This window comes from Lissotriton helveticus, chromosome 2_1, assembly GCF_964261635.1.
Source record: "Lissotriton helveticus chromosome 2_1, aLisHel1.1, whole genome shotgun sequence".
Taxonomy (NCBI): domain Eukaryota; kingdom Metazoa; phylum Chordata; class Amphibia; order Caudata; family Salamandridae; genus Lissotriton; species Lissotriton helveticus.
In genome coordinates this window covers 1,026,256,838-1,026,277,017 of record NC_136059.1, presented here as the reverse complement: position 1 = coordinate 1,026,277,017, position 20,180 = coordinate 1,026,256,838, and the positions used below count along the sequence as shown (strand labels likewise).

The 20,180-nt window shown below is 46.2% G+C and overlaps 1 protein-coding gene across 2 annotated transcripts in view; it reads right to left on the bottom strand.

Moving 5' to 3' along the window:
- Positions 1-20,180, bottom strand: part of AGTPBP1 (ATP/GTP binding carboxypeptidase 1) — a 1,069,504-nt gene that overhangs the window by 305,080 nt on the left and 744,244 nt on the right. For both annotated transcript variants that reach the window (XM_078675801.1, XM_078675802.1), the window contains exon 19: positions 14,730-14,874. In XM_078675801.1, the coding sequence (XP_078531927.1) occupies positions 14,730-14,874 (145 nt within the window). The remainder of the gene's footprint in view (positions 1-14,729; positions 14,875-20,180) is intronic.

Sequence of the window (20,180 nt, the reverse complement as noted above, 5' to 3'; positions counted from 1 at the left end):
TGGGAATCCTCTGCACTGGCCAAAGATGGAATTATAGTTCGCTGATAGAAAATCCCAGGGAGGGCAGCAGAAAAACAGCCACCTGCAAGTTGTCAGCAATTGATTGCAGTGCCACGGCTTCAGCAGCGAGTCATGGGAATACCTGTATCCAGACGTGCAATGATGGATCACATCCATTGCCATCACCGTCGTAAAATGCCAGGGGGCTAGATATCTAGATATGGCTGAATGGCAGGACAGTAAACTGGAAGCATACCTACCCCCACAATGAGGTGGAATAAACACCAGTGCAGCTGCAGGAGAGGTACTATTGGGTAAATGGAAAATAGAGCCTATGTCTTTCTGAAAAAAGACATTTAGAAATTGAAGATCCAAAGTCAGTCTCAACCCACCATCTTTCTTGCGTACTACGAAGTACCAAGAGTAGCACTCCTTGACCCTTTCTGCCTCGGGGACTCTCTCTATTGCCTCTTTGGAAACTCCTTCGGAAGGCTGGAGGAATGCTCTGCCAAAGCCTGCACAAAAACTGGAGGAACAATGGGGGTAGTAGGTAGGAAAAGGAGGCTGTAACCACGCTCGGCTACTTCAGGACCCATTGCTGTACGCCAGCCAGGTAGATAAAAACATTCTGCCCCTTCTAGCTGCTCGTGACCTCTGTTGGGGGAATTAGTACAGTTTGGCAGCAGTCATAGCTTACAGCAAGGAAGAGGAGTACTGACCTTGCTTGCGGACATGGTCTCTTACCCAATCACGTCCCCTTGAGCCATGAAACGGGTGGGCAGGCTTTTGCACTGGATGAGAGGTATGTCTCTTGGGGTAAGCAATGTCTGTGAGTAGTCTCAGAACATCCAATATTGTTGATGAAGCTAGCATTTTTCCCAAGCAGTGAGCATAGCATTGGTATCTCTGAACCTTTCAACACTGAGCAAGCATTGCGCCCAAAGGGCTTTGAGCCATCAAACGCCATGTCTATAAAGGACGCCTCCATATTCTCAGAAACACTTATGGCACGCATTCAAGCATGATGCCGAAACCCAAGCTGTGGTGTTATATCTCATTTGAAAAATGTACTTGGTCATATCTTGTCCATCATGAACCATCTGGGCAAAGACACTACAGAATGCCCCAGGAGGGAAACATCATTTACTACGAAGTCTTTACCACGCGTGACGTTTACTACGGTTCACTTACCACGCAAACGTCTTTTCAACGCGGGTGCATTCCACGACCGTCTTTACCACGCAACGTTCTTTCCTTCCAGTCTTCGTTCTTTCGTCCTGCGTGTTCATCATTAAGAAAAAGGAACTATAAAAAAAAGGGGGCTTGGGGGGGCCCCCCCCCCCCAAAAAAACAAGCGGATTAAAAAAAAAAAAGAAGAGAAATGAGAAAAAAAAAGATATTAAGTGCCTCTGACGATCAAGAAAAGAGCCTCCCCAGCGACGTGGCGTGTACGTCATTATAGTAGTCCTATCTCTATTTTTCAAAACGTGTTTTGACGCTCGTTTCCGTTAAGGGCAGCTGGTGAAAGGCGTGGAGAGGTGAGATAAGGATCCAATGTTTATACATAAAAAAATATAATGAAAGCGCATTGTAAATTAAAAAATTTAAAAAGAAAGGTAATCTGTAGTATTGGTTTGTTATAAACATCGATATTTTGCTTTGTTCGGCAGTTTGGAATTTTTTTTTTTTAGCCTATCAGTATCATTATGTACAGGACGTAAGAGGCTAAGTAACGTAAATTTTGCGGTGTATAATCGTGCGTTGGAAAATGCTGCGTGGTAAAGACGCATGCGAAGTAAAATTCGCGGAGTAATGCCATGCGTGGAAAACGTTAGCGTTGTATTATAATATATTCGCCTCAGGAAGGGTAGGCAAAATCCCACTCAGAATGTCCAAAACCCAGTATAGTGTCCTAACAAGAAAACTACACAGAGAGACCTCAGAGCCAGGCTGGCGGAGGAGAAACTTCCCCAGGCAAGGCTGGTGCCAAACTGACCGGAACCAGCATGACCTTGAGCAAAGGTGTGGATGTGTAATCTGGTGTCAACAAGGAGCATATCAGTGGCTCAGCAGGGTCAATCAGTGCCAGAGCAGCACCACCAGTGGAAGGCCGACTAGGGGCTCAGCGGATCCACAGAGCCCAAAGGCACTTTTCAGGGAAACCAAATAATGTCCACACAGAGCTCTTGGGCGCACTAGCAGACGGCACCACATTTTTTTATTTTAATGGACCTTACAGAATGAAGCAGGACCAGCTAATGGAGGGTGATAAATGATGTCTTCAACTAAGTGCTCATTACTACTTGGAAACAGGCGTGAGTCACAATTTGCTGTGCAAACATCCCCAGCAAGGGACATTCTAAAAACTGTAGTGCATTCAGATTGTTTAGCGATGGCTGCCCCTAGACCCAATTCTTCCTTGACTGAAATTATTTCATTGGTTATTGCCCCGACCACGGATATCAAATAAGAAAAAATGTTAGAGCCATTACACGGTTCTTTTCTGAGCACAGGAGACAATTTTCGTTTGCCCATACCTTCAATTGAGATAGAAACACAAAAAATCAAACTGACGGCTGTGGGTGGGTAACGGCAAATAACTGAAAGTCCCCCGGCATGGTCACACTTACTTGCTGTAGGGGGATACAAGACAAAAGGTGTTAAAGGAGTGGCTCAGCCCAGCCTCCTCTAGCCTCTAATGGATGTGGACGGGCCCGACCTTCACCCAAGCACAGCCAATGCAGCTGGGCAACACAATGCGCTATTTGGTGGTGCGCCTGCCTCCTTTCCACCAGTGAAGTAGGGACCCTGAGACTTGGAGTACAGCAGCAACCAGGAAGTTCTCTCTCCTTCCAATATTTTTAGATACAAATTATACTGTCTTTCACATGGGCTCTTGTGCTCCTAGAATATTACTGCTCAACAAATTAACTTTCCATGCGATAAACAAGTCTTATGAAGGAGTAGTCTGAATACTGCCCACACCCTAACAATGTAAGTTGATCCAAATATCTGCACAACATCCTACTGGTTTCCCTGCTTTCAAAACCATTTATTGGGGCTCATCTATGTTTATTTTTATCATATAAAAAAGAAAGTTACCTTTATAGTGCCTCCGCTGCTTTTGGGCACACACAGGCTCTTAACAGCTCCTATAGTTTTTAGGTTTCGCCTGCACAGCACTTGCACTGTGCTCAAGAAATGTATTGTTTTTAATATATACTTAAAAGGGACTTACATCCCGCCTTCTCTCTTTCCTGGCTTCCCACTGGTTCCTGTGCGTGCCACTTACCTTTCCTCCATTTCTATTGGGTGAAGCATATGTTCCTGCTTTTACCAATGCATGTTCCTCGTCTGCTTCTCTAATCAGATTCCTGCCACCAAAAATACTGTCAAGAACCGCTTATGTGAAACTAAATGTTCATAAAGTTTTACCTTTTACTATTACAGCATATTTATATAACAAGTTATCACCCACAAAGATTAAGGGGCACATGCATCATTGCTTTTTGCGGTCTCAAAGGGACAGATTCGCAAAATTTGCAAATACTTAAATTGCGATTGCATTTAGGGAATCACAAATTGCGTTTCCCTAAATGCAATGCAACAAAAAAAAAAAAATTGCAATTTCGCTGTTAAGAAGCGCAAATTACCATCAACTTAAAGTTGATGGTAATTTGCAAAAACAAGTTCTATGTTGCACACAAACATGCCCTTGGGGCATGTGTGTGCAGCATGTTTTAATTGCACTTTCAGGGGAGCATCAGGGTGTCCTTTTGGCACCCTTGTGCCCTTGAAATTGCATGTGCACTTTGCGAGTACATATTTGGTACTCACAAATTGCGCATGCAATTCCCATTGATTCCTATGGGCCTAGGGCCCATAGGAATGAATGGGAAGCCATTTCTTAATTGTGACTCGCAATTTGCGACTTGCAATTAAGGAATGATTAGGAATCGCAATTTTTTTTGCGATTCCTACTAGCATTTTGCGATTCCCAAATAACGAATCAGTAAAATTCGCTATTTGGGATTTGCAAAATGCAGGCTTGATGCATATGCCCCATTGTGATTTGCATAGAATCACCGGATGTTGAGCGGCGCCGCCGAGACTCGTACCGGGATCCCCAGCTCTTGAGTCAGCAGATTTGGCCACTGTAACATATCCTCTCCATTCCTTTGTTATATGTCAGGGAGCTCTTTCCGTCTCCTGGACAATGATTGATGAAAACAGCTCTTTATTCATTACATAGGCGACCCAATGCATTACCAGTGCTTGTTTGTTTTGCCTGCCTGTACAACATATGAAAATGATATATACCCAGCAGTGATATATACACATCCATCCCTGTATGAGTGCTGACCCTTGACAGTTCCCTTCATGAAAAAGGAGTAAATCCACATGTAGTTTTAGACAAATGGACGAGGGGTCGGTGAGGAGGGTGCTGAAACCGGGAAAGAGCAGAGGGAGTTAAAATAACAAAGATGTCATACGATCAGGCAATTTGTCATACTCAATTTTGTGGATAGATTCCACAGCAACTGAGGAGGAAAAAGGAAAGAGGTGAAGGAAAAATCAACCAGCTTAATCTTAGGCAAACAACGTGTAAAGAAATTTCCAACCAATTTAAGCACTGTTCCAAGAAGAAGCCTCAAGAATAAAGCGTGGGAAGAGTGGATGAGAAGTATCCCACATGGCTGCTCAACATATGTCTCTGACATGTTAGTACATAACTAAGAAAAGCCAATGTTGTCACTTTTGCCATGGAGGAGTGTACTCAGAAAATGGATGAAGGATGGGCTCCAGGGAAGGTGCAACAATAGGTGATTATGCTTCTTGCAATGGCTGATTTAGCTGGCATAATGTCCTCAAATTCGAAAGAGAAGCGGAATATGAAACTTTGTCAAGATTATGCAATATTTCCACAGGTATAGCAGCATAGGACTGTGGTGTTCTCTCTGTCAATCCACTCCTCCTTAGACTAAGCTCAGCCCTGGAGAAAGAATTCAGCTCCCACAATTTTATGCATGAATATAAATTTGACAAATCTCATGAAACATTGATGGATAACTTTTCAGTACACCGATACCCTTACTCTAAGGAGGTGTGTGACCACAAGTTGAAGACCAATAATTAGGAAGTATGTTCCTAAAATCACAAGGTTGAAGCCATGGATCGGAGGATAAGGAGGTGGTTTGACTGGCATCCAAACACTATATTTCATCAGCTGGGGCTACAGCGAGTGCATGTGGAATACGTCATAAGGTACAACCGCTATGCTAGACACAAACTCCCAAAAGCCTCTGGAATCACAAGGCAAGCAATGTCTTGTTGGTCGAGAAGAAGTTCCTTATCTTATGGACGGCCATTATCCTCACAGGAGAAGGGAAAGCTTTCGCCAGGTTGGAGTCAAGAAAGGTCATTTCTAATTGAATAATTCGGGTTGTTGCCAAGCAGTACATGGGATAGCTCACTAAGGACCAAAGAGTGTATGAGATGCTGAGTGACCAGGCTAGCTCAGACCCTGCTTCTTAAGAGACATTGCTGGTCAGAGAAGGTCATCTAGGTAGTGACAGCAGTGGACCTTCTAATATTGCAGGAGGGCTACAATTATGGCCAAGATCTTGGAAACAACAGCCAGAAAATGTTGAGACCAAATAGCAGCGTCATTCTCCAGTAGAGTAGATTTCTCAACTGCAGTGCTGATTTGCCACAATTAGATAGAAGTACTGCCTGTCTTCTTTCAGGACAGGTACACATGGAAGTACATGAAGGTTTACTAAGCACATCCTGTGGTTGTTTTGGACAGCTTGCAGCACCTAACCCAAAGTCAGCATTTTGAACTTCTAAAATTAAGAATTGGGTTCAATCGCAGACATCTAGGATGGGACCTTCTCTGTTTTGCCATGCACAGAAAATATCGGAAGCTATATGTGCCACCTCCTTTCAGTTCAATTGTCCCTACAATGAGCAGAGATTTTGCCTCTTCCAAAAAATATTGGAATGCTGAACACGACAAAGGTGACCTTGAAGGAGTTGGCACTGGAAGTTGTAGAGATTAGTCGTTCACCAACACCGAGAGGACCCATGCGCTGGAGGCTACGTAGGTTCAGTAGATGCAGAGGATGAAAATACTTCCCTTACCTGCCCCTAGAATTCAGTGAGCCCCATGAGATGATGAAGAGGAGAGATGCTGGCACTGGAACTTCCCAATCTCTGAGGAGTCCAGGGGAGCAGGTTTAGTCTTTTCTCTACCTTGCCTGCTCTTCAAATGCCAGTTTCCAGAGGAGGGGGCTCCATCTTAGATTTCAGAATGGAGAAACATTGTAGTCTTAAAGGCCTGGTATGCCATTGTTGGCTGAAAAATAAAGTCTCAGCACCATTACTTATGAAGCAATCAATAATTTGGCCATGATGGAACCTGACTTGTACTGATGAAGGACCTCATTCATCCAAAGATTAAAAAGTATTTTCCTATTTAACAGATTTCAATAAATACTTTCTGTCCCTCTGGCAAACAATAAATAGACCTGAGCCACATTTGCTTGCACATGGACTTGCTTCAGTGGTGAAGAAGCCCTGGAGGTGTACAAGATAAATTCATAACCCTCAGGGAGCCCTTGACTAACCATGATGGCTTTGACATTTTCTGCCTCAAGGATTAATGGGATGGAATATTGTTTTGCAGTAAGTCACCAGACACTACATTAGAGAAGCTGCTATCATTACTATATTTGCAGCTGGCAGAATCCAGGAAACAGTGACTTTGCTTCTGAGTCTCTGGGGTGGACTCCCAAGCCTCCATGTTTTATTCACAGCATCCAAGGAGGAGTCTGAGCCAAGGACAGAGAACAGCATGAGATGAAATATGCATCTGTCTCAGTGGAATTTGGCAACTCCTGGGCATATTGCTCCTGGTCTCTTGAGTCATAGGAGACTGACCGGTATGCCCTCCAGCTCATTACCTCTGACTGAGGGATAGCCAGGTGCTAATGCAGCAGGAGCTAATGCCTCTAGGTGCTTCTGCTTTATTCTTGTGCCTTATGTGTTTTGAGGGAGATTAATGGTGTGTTATACACTGCAGGAGGCTGTGTCTATTGCTTCTTTATGCAGTGAGGCACTCTGTTCACTGACTGGGTGATACCCTTACTTTCAACTGTGGTCTATACAGTATGGGAGCTGGAGGAGGAGTCCTGGAGATGGACATAAAGTATCCTGTTAGTGATAGAGACCACCAACAGGAGGAGCTTGGTTCAACTGTGGTGCAGGTTGGAGATTAGAGCAAACTAACTTTGACAAGTACAACCTCTAACTATAAGAGACCTGAAGCACCTCACTTAGAAGAACCATTTGGCTCAAACATTCAATGAATACCAGTTTGGAACATTTGCATTGAGGTGAGGAGCTAGGAGCAACTCAAAGATACGATGAATTTTGCACAGCAGGAGGGGTTTTTCACCCCAAAAGCTCTCTGTTTCTCGGTGCTTCATGCCCCTTCCTTGGACCTTCACAGTAGTGTTTGGCTGAAACAATTCATTTGCTACCAAGGACACAACAGTCTTGTGACAAGGCTCTTTCACCTTTATCAGGTTACCTGATGCACTTGTATGGCCCAATGACGGCAACCTCCACTTGGAAGACAGAGGGTTCCTAATGGGTAGGCCTCAATGGCAGAAAGGTTGCCTGGTTTTGCACTTGGTAGTAAGAACCTGTTGAAATCTCTTGAGGGATTGATGCACACTGAATTCATTGTAGCATACAGAGCTCCTTCATTGTGACTGAAGAGCAAGTTACTTACCTTGGGTAACGATATATCCGTAAGAGACATATATTGGTTGTCGATTCCTTACCTTGGAATTACCCCCAGGTGTCAGAATGGATCCGGAGATATTTTTTCGTAGCAGTACCCCTGCACGTCGGTAGGTGGCGTTGGTCGACTTTGCGTTTGTCGCCGGCATCGTGATTGCCAGGATGACGTGACAGTATCTACTTAGACGCCGCCCGTGCGCACTGACTTCACTTCTTTACACAACATTCCAAACCAGAAGCGCAAAGCCATGCAAGACACTGACCACTGGTATATAAAACAAGGGCCCTGAAAGGGAGTCCCTTACCCTAGAAGTCAGTTCACAGAATGGGGAGGATGGCTGGAATCTATAACTAATATATGTCTCTTACAGATGTATCGTTACCGAAGGTAAGTAACTAGTTCCTCAGTCACAATGAAGGAGCTCTGTATGCTACAATGAATTCAGAGTGCACCAATGCCTCGAGAGATTTTAACATTCATCATTAGGAAGAAGAATCAGGAGTCTATTAGTTATGGCTTCCTTACCTTAGAATAGATACCCCAGCAATATCAACCCCGGAGGTGGGTCTGCAAACTAAGTTCACACCAGAAAGTCCTGGAGAACTGAAAGGCCAAAGAAGCCGTTTCTCCGGACTTGGCTGTCCAGGCAGTAATGGTTAGTGAACGTGGGCAAGGAAGCCCACGTTGCTGCCTGACAGATGTCATGAAGAGTCACTCCACATCCCAAAGCAGTAGTGGCTGCCGTCGCCCTAGTGAAAAGTGCGCACAACCCTACCGTAGGTTCCTTTTTCACCAAGGAATTAAAAAATGTAATGCAAAGACCCATCGAGAAACAACCTTTACAACGCATCGTTTACAATGCAAGTCGTTACAACCATGCGTTGTTACATCGCATGCCATTACAACGCAAGTCTTTACAACGACTGGCGGTAGGGGGCGGAAGGTGTTGGATTTGTTGGATTTTAAATCCAACACCTTCCCTACTGTTGCACACACTAGAGTTGTAATAGTAAATTATACTATAACAAACTCCAGCGACCCCCCTCCCGCAAGTCGTTGTAATGACTTGCGTTGTATTGCCATGCGATCTAACAATGCGCCGTTGTAAACGCATAAGTTGTAGAGTGCTATTCCGGCCCGACCTTTCTTGGTTACCACATAGTCAACAAAGAGCTGATCATCCACCTGGAATTGTTTTGTGCGATCCAGGTAAAATGAGAGCGCATGTTTTGTATCCAGACAATGGAGCCTCTCCTCCTATTTAGAAGGATGCGGGGCAGGAAGAAGGTGGGCAAAGTGATGGTCTGTCCTATGCGGAAAGAGGTAAAAACTTTGGGGAAAAAAAGAGGTTTGAATTCGGAGGACTACCTTGCCCAGATGAACAGCAAGGAAAGGAGGCTTAGAAGGTGTGGCGCCGCGGCCAGGGCGACTGACGCTGGAATCTGGGGACCACGGTTCGATCCCCGGCTACGGCGGCAGGTCAGCCCAGCACCATGTGACTCTGGGCAATAGCTCGCTTAATCTTCCCGACGGCCCCCCAGCGCCTAGAGACCCTTACGGGTGATTGTGCGCTTTACAAATGTGGACTTTAGAAGAAAGAGCCTGAAGCTTACTCACCCTGCGAGCAGAGGTGATGGCAACCAGAAAAGCCGCTTTTAAGGTCAAGACTTTGAGGGACAATTATGTAGGGGCTCGAATGGAGCGCACATAAGTTAGGTCAGAACCAGGTTCAAGTACCTCTGGGGCATTACGAAAGGAATAGGAGGAAACAAATTAGTAATGCCCTTAAGGAAACGATTTACAATAGAGGACTTGAAAAGAGAAGGCTGATCAGTAAGCCGAAGAAAGGCTGAAATGGCCGAAAGATAGCCCTTAAGCGTGTCCAGAGCAGAGCCTTGCTGGGCCAAAGAAAGAATGAAGAGAAGAATCTCTGATAGAGGGGCAGAAAGGGGATCCACAGCCTTTGCTGTGCACCATGCCACAAATGTGTTGCATCTACAGGTGTATACCATTTTAGTGGAGGGACGCCTGGCTGCCAAGTCTACATTACAGACTTCGGGAGGAAGGTCGAAAGTTGTCAACTGTCACCGCTCCATCTCCATGCAAGGAGGTGGAGGCTGGACAGGTCCGGGTGGAGGACTGTCACCTGTTGCAGCGACAGAAGATCCTCTCGAAGAGGCAGTGTGATCGGAGGATCGATGGCCATGTGCAAGAGCTCGGGATACCAGACTCTTCGTGCCCAATCTAGAGCCACAAGAACAACTTGGGCCCGGTCACGCTTGATCTTCTTCAGCACTCTGGGTAGAAGTGGTATAGGCGGAAAGGCGTATAGAAGACAGCAACTCCACTCGTGGGGAAAAGCGTCCCCGAGCGAGCGCCGCCTTCGAAATTCCAATGTGCAGAACTGCTGACATTGCACGTTCTCTTCGGTGGCGAATAGATCTAACCCACTGCTGAAAGAGACCTTGCACCACCTCCAAGTGCAGGCGTTATTCGTGATCCATCATGCACTTGCGGCTGAGTTCATACTCCCTGCCGTTCATCGAACCTGCCAGGTGTTGAACCCCAGGGATATGCCCTGATGTTCCAGCCATGTCCAAAGACGGAGAACCCCTTGACATAAGGTCCACAACCCCACCCCCCCCTATTTGTTGGGTACCACATGGCGGTGGTGTTGTCCGTGAACACCTGCATTACTCTTCCTTTGACAGAAGTGCAAGATGAATTGCCCGGAGCTCCAGAAGGTTGATGTGGAGCCCAGACTCCGCCGGAGACCAGAGGCCTCTGATCTCCGCCTCCCCTATGTGGCCGCCCCATCCCAGGAGTGACACATCTGTCACCACCGTGAACTCTGGTTGGGGAAGGCAGAGGGATCTGCTGTTGACCCAATCCTGGTTCATTAGCCACCACTGCAATTGGTGTGCAGTGCCCTCCGAGATCTGGATGCAATCTGAAAGATTCCCCTGATGTTGTGCCCACTGGAACCTCAGGTCCCACTGCAGAGCCCGCATATGCCACCTTTCATGACCCACCAGCATGATGCAGGAGGCCATGAGGCCCAGCAGCCTCATTCTGACCAAAAACCGGGATAGAGGCCGAAAGATCGGAATCATAGCCCGAATATCACAGACTCGCTGTTCGGGAGGATAAGCATTGTATCCAGAACCGCTCCGATGAAAAGGAGCTTCTGAGAGGGAATCGGGTGTGACTTTGGCACGTTGATACTGATCCCCACTGAATGCAGGAGGTCCGCCATAGTCTGGATGTGGGAGACGACAGCCTGGGGTGAGCCCGCCTTCAAGAGCCAGTCGTCGAGATAGGGGAAGACTTGAACCCATGATCTGCGCAGATGAGCTGCAAACTCCGCCATCAATTTTGTGAAGACCCGAGGGGCGCTGGTAAGGGCAAAGGGGAGCACAGTAAATTAAAATGCTCGTGGCCTACCGTGAACCATAGTTAACGCCTGTAGTCCGGCAGGATGGACATGTGGAAATAGGCGTCCTTCAAGTCCAACGCTACCATCCAGTCTCCAGGGTTTAGAGCAGACAGAACCTGAGCCAATGTTAACATCTTGAAGTTCTCCTTCCGGAGGAAGCGGTTGATGTCCCTGAGATCCAAGATAGGACGCATGCCTTCGTCCTTCTTGGGCACCAGAAAGTAGTGGGAGTAGCAACGACAACCTAGTTCTGGCACAGGGACGCGCTCGATGGCTCCCTTGACCAAGAGAGCCGTAACTTCCTGGCGGAGAAGGGCCAAGTGATCCTCCCACATCTGATGGAATGTAGGTGGCATGGATGGAGGGGTAGACTTGAAGGGGAGGGAGTAGCCCCTTCGGACTATCTGCAAAACCCACTTGTCCGATGTGATGTGATGTTCTGCCAGTGGGGGAGGTGATGGCGAATCCCGCTGCCCACGGGCAACTGGTGGCCCTGGAGGGTCGGACTAGGAAGGTTTGGAGGCTGCTGCAGAGGGGGCACTGGTAGACTGGCCTGCCCACTGGCCCCCTGACCCACGACGCAGAGTCCCACGTCCTCAGCCGCGCAGAGGCTGAACAGTTTACGCAACCTCAGGCTCTGGGCAGAACGTGGTGAGGCACCCCTGCCGTAGCCACGAATGGGGCGAAAAGCAGACTGCGCCTGGTGGTAAGTGGTAGTGAGGTCCAAGGATCTGGCCGTAGCCCTAGAATCCTTTGTCACCGAACAAGTGACAGCATCAAACGGCATGTCCAAAAGAGTCGATTGGACATCGCCCAAAAAGCCAGTGGACCTCAGCCATGCGTAGGGTCTCAGGGCTACTGACATTGAAATCGTCCTGCCTAGCGAGTCGGCGTTGTCCAGCCCACATCGTATGGCGAACTTCGCTGTATCTCTACCCTCGGTAACCGCACTGAAGAGCAGGGCCTGGGCCTCCTCCAGGCACTGTGGCAGCACCTGTGCTACTGTGTCCCACACAGTGTGGGTGTAACGGCCCAAGAGACATGGCGGTTCACCGACCGCAGTCCTAAGCTGGAGGAAGAAAACATCTTCTCCCAAAGTGATGCAGCTGCTTGGGTTCCCTATCAGGTGGCGTGGTAGGGAATGCGCCCTTGGAAGTAGAGGCTTGGACCACCAAGGTCTCGGGGGTAGGGTATTGGGAGAGGAAAAAGGGGTCACCCGGGGCCTGGCGGTGGTGTCGGGCAATCATCCTATCCGAAAGGACCCCTGTGCTGGGCCTGGACCAAGTGCCCAGAAGGATGTCCGTGAAGGCCTCACTGAACGGCAGCAGGGGCCCCGAAGAGGCCGCTGCCGGTTGAAGCACCTCAGTAAGGAGGTTAGTCCTGACCGCCACAGTCGGAAGCTCAAGGTTCAAAGCCTCAGCCGCCCTATGCAACACCAAAGCTCCGTAGCCATGTTAGGTGGAGAAAGCATGCAGACCCCTCCGAGTCCTCCCCAACCTCCTCTGGTTGCCACTCGGGGCGTAAGGGAACACCAGGGTAGAACAAGGGTACAAAAGTACCGGTCGACGTCGGTCAGGCTCCGTGTCTATGTCGAACGGGAAGCCGGGGTCGACGTCGGTTAGGGACACAACCGGCGTTGGAAGGGGCGGAGGTATCGCCAATAGAATCAACACCGGAGGAGGTGTCGTAAGGTCGACCGGCGCCAATCCGGATCCAGGCCTGGATCCCTGGGGGCCTTGTGGGGCCGGGGCCGAAGCCGCTGGCATCAAAGGCCTAGAACCCCCAGCCGAGTCCGCGGGGCCAGGAGGCACGCCGGCGGAGTCAGGCTGCCCAAAGATGGAGTGGAGGGCTTCGTAAAAGCTACGAAGTTGGGCAGGGGTCGCTCCGGCCCAAGGGAAGGGAGGGAAGCTCGGAGCCAACCCAATAGGCTCAGCAGGGGGAGCCTGATGACTACCTTCCGCATCCCACATCACGTCGGCCGACGGACAGGGAGAACGCGAAGAGTGGTGGTGCTTCTTCGCTTTCTTTTTGTGCTTCGACCTATCTGTAGACGAAGTCGAGGAGTGGTGGTGATGCTCCGCGACCGATCCCGTGACCTCCCTCTCGACCAGGACCTCGAGCGCGCGCAGAGCGGACTGCCGGGCCTCCAGAAGCTTTCGGAACCGCTCCTGCAAAGACTTCGGGCCATGATCCGACAGTCGGAGCACGACTTGGGGTTGTGGTCGTGCTCCAGGCACCAGAGGCACCGACATCAGCTTGTGGCAGGAGCCACAAGGCTTGAAGCAGGTCAGTCGATGTGACATCCCTGTGCACCAGGAGTCGAATGACTCAAAAAAGAAGTCAACAAAAGTCGAAAAAAGACAGTCGAAAAATAACTAGAGGTACCGGTTTCTCCGGATCTGCGTTGGCTGTCGCAGAAAAAGGAATAACTGATGTCAGCGTGCAGGAGCAGCGTCTAAGTAGATACCGCGCCGTCACCCCGGCGATCACCACGCCGACGACGAACGCAGAGTCGACTGACACCACCTACTGACGCGCAGAGGTACTGCTACGAAAAAATTTCTCCGGATCCAGTCTGAAGCCTGTGGGTAATTCTAAGGTAAGGAATCCATAACTAATAGTCTCTTTCAGATGCAAGGCAGGCATAATTTGAACGATGGTGTTTTTTTTATGGCGAGGCCCAAATAGGTGAAAACAAGTCTGGGTTGCTTGTTTCCTTGTCGCAGTTTGGGCTAAACTACACCTATTGGAGCAGATCGAGAATTGCATAAGGATGGTTCTCATCAGGAGGGTTACAGTGGGCAAACAAGCCATGGACTGGAATGTGAGCCAGAGTAACTACAAGTGGTTAAGATTCATTCAGCCATTTCACTTTTTTGTTGTACACATATACCAACAATACACCTCTGAAAAGAAAACTTAATGTTACCTTGATGGCAAATCATTCACATAGTTAAGCTCAGTCTAAACTTCTATACAAGTTACAGAAAACAACTCTAGTATATGTGACATTATTGTTGGCTACACTTATAAATTCAGTTTTGTGCTCAATACCAATGAACATCTGAGAGAGGAGAATTATCTTGCTCAAAAGAATTATGCAGATTTCAATTATGCTAATAATCTGGAGGCACTTTAAAAGCATGGGGTAGCCAAACGCTCATTCAATAGGCTAGGTAATCTTTTGGCTTTCAGGTGAAAAACACAAGATTAAAGAACTATAAGCACAATCTTGTCAGTTCAAAATCATACGCTCCTTTTTAAACAAAGTACTTCAACTTGCCACAAAATCTCTACATCAACTTTGTACTTCATCATCTACTTTTTCCAATTATTGGTCCAAATATATTTTGAAACCAAACTACGCAGAGACGAATTCAATAAAGTAAGACTCAGTATGATCCAAAAGCAGAGAAAGGTAATTTTACTTGTATCTCAATTTTTCAGTATTTGACCATACAACATAAATTCACATTTTCTCACCCTTAGTGTAGAGTATGTATATGGATAGTGGTAAGCAAAGTAGCAGACGTCATCTTTGTGGGAAAAATTCACAGTAAAAGTCATGGTATAATACGACTTCCCTTTCTGGCCACCAGTAGCAATGGAACTTCTAGAAAAGTGATTCCTAGCAAATTAAATGAAAAAAGATAAACATTTGCAATTTACAAACACGACTAATCACAAAACAATTTTAAAAAGCAAGTCCTGTTTCACACGGCAGAAGACAAAAACACAAATTCAGATGAAACCATAAGGCTTCAATTCATAAAGGATTGTTGACATGCAAAGGGACTTGTGCTAGAAAATGTTTCGATTTTTCGCATATGCAATTTACTTTTGAGTCGCAAAGCATTAAAAGGGAATAAATTACACCACTGAGCAATTTAGAGATGTGTTACTGGATTGGTCATGTAAATCCTATGAGAATGTGTTGACCCAAAATAATCAGTTTTAACTGTGATTATTCACAAACATTCATACGTGTGAGTCTCAAATATTTCAACTCATCTGCGTTGAGCCAAAATAAGCCAGCTGTAATAGCATCCAGCTTTCATAAAAGGGTGTGAGGCAGAATTGACACAGTATGAAATCTTATCAACTGAAGAAGTAAAGACAAATCAAGAGCTTGTGAGACTCCTTAAAACTAAACAAAAGTAATGTATGCAAAGCACAGATCATGTCACCAGAAGTCCAGGAAAACAGGTGTTAGTCAACTTGAACATAAGTGACTACTCAAATTTTCATATTTTCATGCATAATATCTAGAGCTTAAAATATAAGTAAAGTTTCATCAGAATCATAATACAGCTAAAACCTCAGAGAGAATTTAATACATTTTTGTCCCATTGTAATGACAAATGTATGCGATAAAAATGCCTCGGACGTGCAGCTTTTTAGCCATTTCAAAAGTATGATTCTATAACTCTAGATTACCTCTATCACTGCAGAGAGCTCTTATTTTTCCGTCAATAACCTTAAATAAAGGTTACCTGATTCTACTAAAACCATAGATTAATCAGCTTCCCACTTTCATTTTAGGACTGGCATTATACTGTGTTACTAACAAAAGGAAACAGATTCTCCCTCTCGGTCACCAGAGGCCATGTCTAACCAGATACATTTAAAGTAGATGCAAATGGTCTGGCAATGATAGAATCATTACAACCGATTTATTTTTCGTAACCTATAAACTAGTGTTTAATTATAACAGCTCCACCTCTCAACATTGCCTCCATTCTGCCCCTGAAGAAAGTGCTTAACCCCTTGCATGCTCGTGACGGAACCATTCGACACGAGCCACGGTGGTGCTGTGCTGGTGACAGAATGGTTTCGTCACGGCCCGGCCGCCGCGCCTGCGCGACGCTGATTTCGCCCCTGCGCTGAGCGTTCTATTAGGCGGGCGGGGCCGTGACGGAACCATTCCGTCACAAGCACAGTGCCACCGCGGCTCGTGACGGAGTGGTTCCGTCACGAGCATGGCAGCCCCCCCGCCCCCTAGCGCCGCGGTGGAATTACCGCCGCGGCCAAGGGGTTAAGGGAGTGTAGAGTTACCACCTGAACTTAATATTACAAATCATTCATAAAGGGGGCATTGCCAGGCATGGAAGAAGGTGGGCTGTTGGTCTCGGAGCTCCTGCCTGGCACCATGGAATTGGCGACTGCCAGCAAGCTGGAAATCTCTGGGGGGCAGGAGGGGGGGAAGGTCCAAAAGCCTTAATGGACATATCGAGCCAGCTCGTGCCATGATCTTACTGACAGAGGCCAAAGGAACGGAGGCATGTGGCAGAGACCACGCAGCACTTCAAAAGGTGCAAGTGGCAGCTGATAAGCAACCACCTAAGGTACTGCTTGGTGATCCCAGATTATGTGCCTGTGACTTGACTTCATAGAGAGGGCCTAAAGCGAATGAGCACAAATAGTCCAGAGCTGCGTAATGAGATGCATGAAGGCGGGATCCTGGAGGGGGAGAGCAGCCAGGAATAAATCTGAATCTGCCAATCGGTTTTACCAAGGCATGTGGCCTACAAAATTCTAAGAAAGAACTACATCTTATTTTCTGTCTAAGACTAATACAACATTGTATTTTCGGTTAAATGAAGTCAACTATGCAGACATTATTTTTCAAGAGCACAAATACAAAGGAATGCACTTCTGTGAGACAAGACCCTATTTTATGAGGCTGCAGATGTCTACATGAAGGCCTCGCACAGTCTTCCAAGAGCTAAGAATAACCCCTCATTGCAGGACTTTCTGGGCTGCTAGCCAGCCTCTGCCAGCATTCCTGGCCCCCACCTTACAGACCTCAGGGTCAAAATCTGCCTCGAGCTCTGCGCTCCTCAGCCCCCTTTCTCTCCTCACTCTGAAGCTGTCAAAGACAAAAATAAACCTTCCTACTTTTCTCTTTTTAACCTGCAATAATTAACCCTATTTAAAAAAAATACATGGTATATATATATATATATATATATATATATATATATATATATATATATATATATATATATATATTACCTACTGGCGGTCGCCAGTAGGTATATATAGTTAGGATTTTTTCTCTATGGGATTTTTGAAAATTCTATGTCTAATAACTTTGGCGTTTGTGGACGGAATTGGCTGAAATTTTCAGGAAAATGGAACATTTTGTTTCTGAGCAGCCCCCGAAAATTTGGGGGGGTTTCGTCAAGGGGGGGCCGAGAAAAAAGGGGGGTCCCAAAACGTGTTTTTAACATTGAGTTTTCCATAGGGCGGTTGGCCTCACTTTTAGCCCGAACGGCTGAATGGATTTCCACGAAACTTGGCAAAATTGTAGATATTGTTTGCCCGATGTGCCTTTGCTAGGTCTCAAGATATGTGGTCCTGTGAATTTTGAGTAAATTAGGTTTAAAAAAAGATATATATCTAGAGCCGCGCCCGGTACGCGTACCGGGGAGCGCTTCAGGCGCGCCACGCGACTTGCGCACGGCAAGCTGATTGGTTCTCGGGTGTCTGTAAACATTCGAAACAGTCCGCAGCGGCCGCCATCTTGTGTCTCGGTGGGATTGAGACACAAGAGGTGGCAAGAATCAAAGGGGGGAAATGAGCAAAAGGGGGCAGGGTACACCCCCCTGACCCCCTACTTTTGATGTGGGGGCCATAAAAGGCTCCCACGGGTGAAAATTTTTTTTTAAAAAAAATCGATTTTCGCGGGGGGGAGCGCCCGGTACGCGCACCGGGGAGCTTACGGGGGAGCGTACCATGGAGATTAAAAATGACAGACTTTTTAAAAAAAAAAAAAAGCTTCTTTTTATAAATTGGAGGTAGTTCTGAAAAGAACTTTTTTTTGATTTTGTTGCTTTATATATTTTTTTTGTTTTTGTTGTTTTATTTTTTTTTAGACTTTTTAAAACAATTTAATATTTTTTGGGGATTTTTGTCAAGGGAAAAACAAAAACAGGAATTGCAAAACTGCTCAACAGGAGCAAAAAAAATTGAAAATTTAGGGACTGGCAGAGCAGCGGTGTTGCTGTTTCTTTAGGGCAATGAGTTCAACACTCTGCTCCCCATAGCAGAGCAGTTCGTCACACTCCGTGCACAAAAATTTGATGCCTGCAAACACCGGCTGAATGTTAGGGACCATTCTTCCACGGGGTGGTCCCGAAGGTGTTGCTCCACCAGTGGAGGTGCTGCCGCCATCTGTTGGTACATTCCGTGCCAGCTCTCTGACACTCTCCCTGGCAAAGTTGTTAGGGTGTCTTCTTTTCACATGCCTGATCAAATTAGCATTCCCAAAACTATATTTTTTCAGAGGATTGCCTCTGGATAAACTACTCCCACATATTTTGCAGGTTACTTTGGGAGCGTTGACTTTTTTCTGTCCTTCAGGGATGTCGTAAAATTTCCAGATGAAATGGGTTTTTTTCTTTTGCTGAGGAGGGTCCTCATCTAAAAATCCATCTGAATCACTGCTGGATGACTCTCTTGCAGCCATTGCTGGAGATCAGAAAAGTAGGAGATAGAGTAGACAGAACAGCTCTTGCTCTGTCCAAGTACAAAGCAATAGTGAGAGAAATGGGTGGGTTTCACACAATTTGGAAAAAAAAAAGTTCTGAACCAATGAAAAGTGTTATTTTAAAGTCACATGGTTTGACGCGCTTACGCTACGCGCCCCGGGGCACGCCCCGGGCGTGTATCGTAAGCGCATCGGGGCGCTTACGTTGCGCGATCGTATGCGCTTCCGGGTGCGCTTACGCGGTGCGTCATAAGACGCATCTCGCGGCTACGCGATACGCGTCTTATGACGCAAGGCGTGGCGGCTACGCGATACGTCACGATGTTGTTTTCGTTCGCGGCAATAGCGCTTCCGGGACGCGTATTAGTACGCGCCCCGGGGCGCGCCGCAAGATTGCGCTTACCCGTGCGTTCACCTGTCCGCGCTCCGGGAGCTTACAAAAAAAAAGTATTAAAAAAAAATTTATTAATAAACATATAAAATATATGTTTGGATTTAAAGAAGAATACATTTTACAGCTACAGATATTAGCTTTTAAAAAACCAATGAAATTCACTGAAAAAACCATAGGTTATAGACCATATATAGTTAGGAATTAGCATTTACAAAACCTTGAAAATTCACTGAAAAAACCATAGGTTATAGACCATATATAGTTAGGAATTAGCATTTAAAAAACCTTATTTTACTCACACAAAACCATTGAAATTCCATATATAGTTAGTTGTACTAACTATATATATCGCGCACCCGCAATCCACTGCTGATGATGTCACATATTACATCATTCATGACATGGTCAGTGACATCACTGATGACATCACTGATGACATCTCAAATGACATCACTGATGACATCACTGATGACATCTCATTTGACATTACTCATGACATCATTCATGTGATGATACGATGAACCTCTTCAGACTCTAATATAAACTTAGATACACTCAGTGTAAACAGACACTCAGTCTTGCAAAGAATCAATCACACCTCCATTTCCTCAACTATATAGTTAAACACACCTTACTTATTGAAACATATAATAACACATATTTACTCTGTTATACAATCCCTGATACAAGTTCACAATAATCCATACAGCCACTCACACATTCACTGGCTCTTATGCACAGTTATTTATATATGTCAACTACCACATGTACTGTGTTTTACATATGTACTTACTTTGACATGTAGCACTGAGATATCCATTCACTCACCAATACACTCATGCACACAGTAAACCGCCCATACAGCTGTTTCCACATGCACTTTTGAAGCCATACATCTAGTGAATCAACTGCTCACACATCTATGCACAGAGTCATTCACCTCCCAGACACCCACACACACACTCAGTCTCCCATACAAATACTTGGCCAACTAATCAATAACCCATATAGTTAGTTATAAAGCTAATGATCAACAATTGCATCAGAT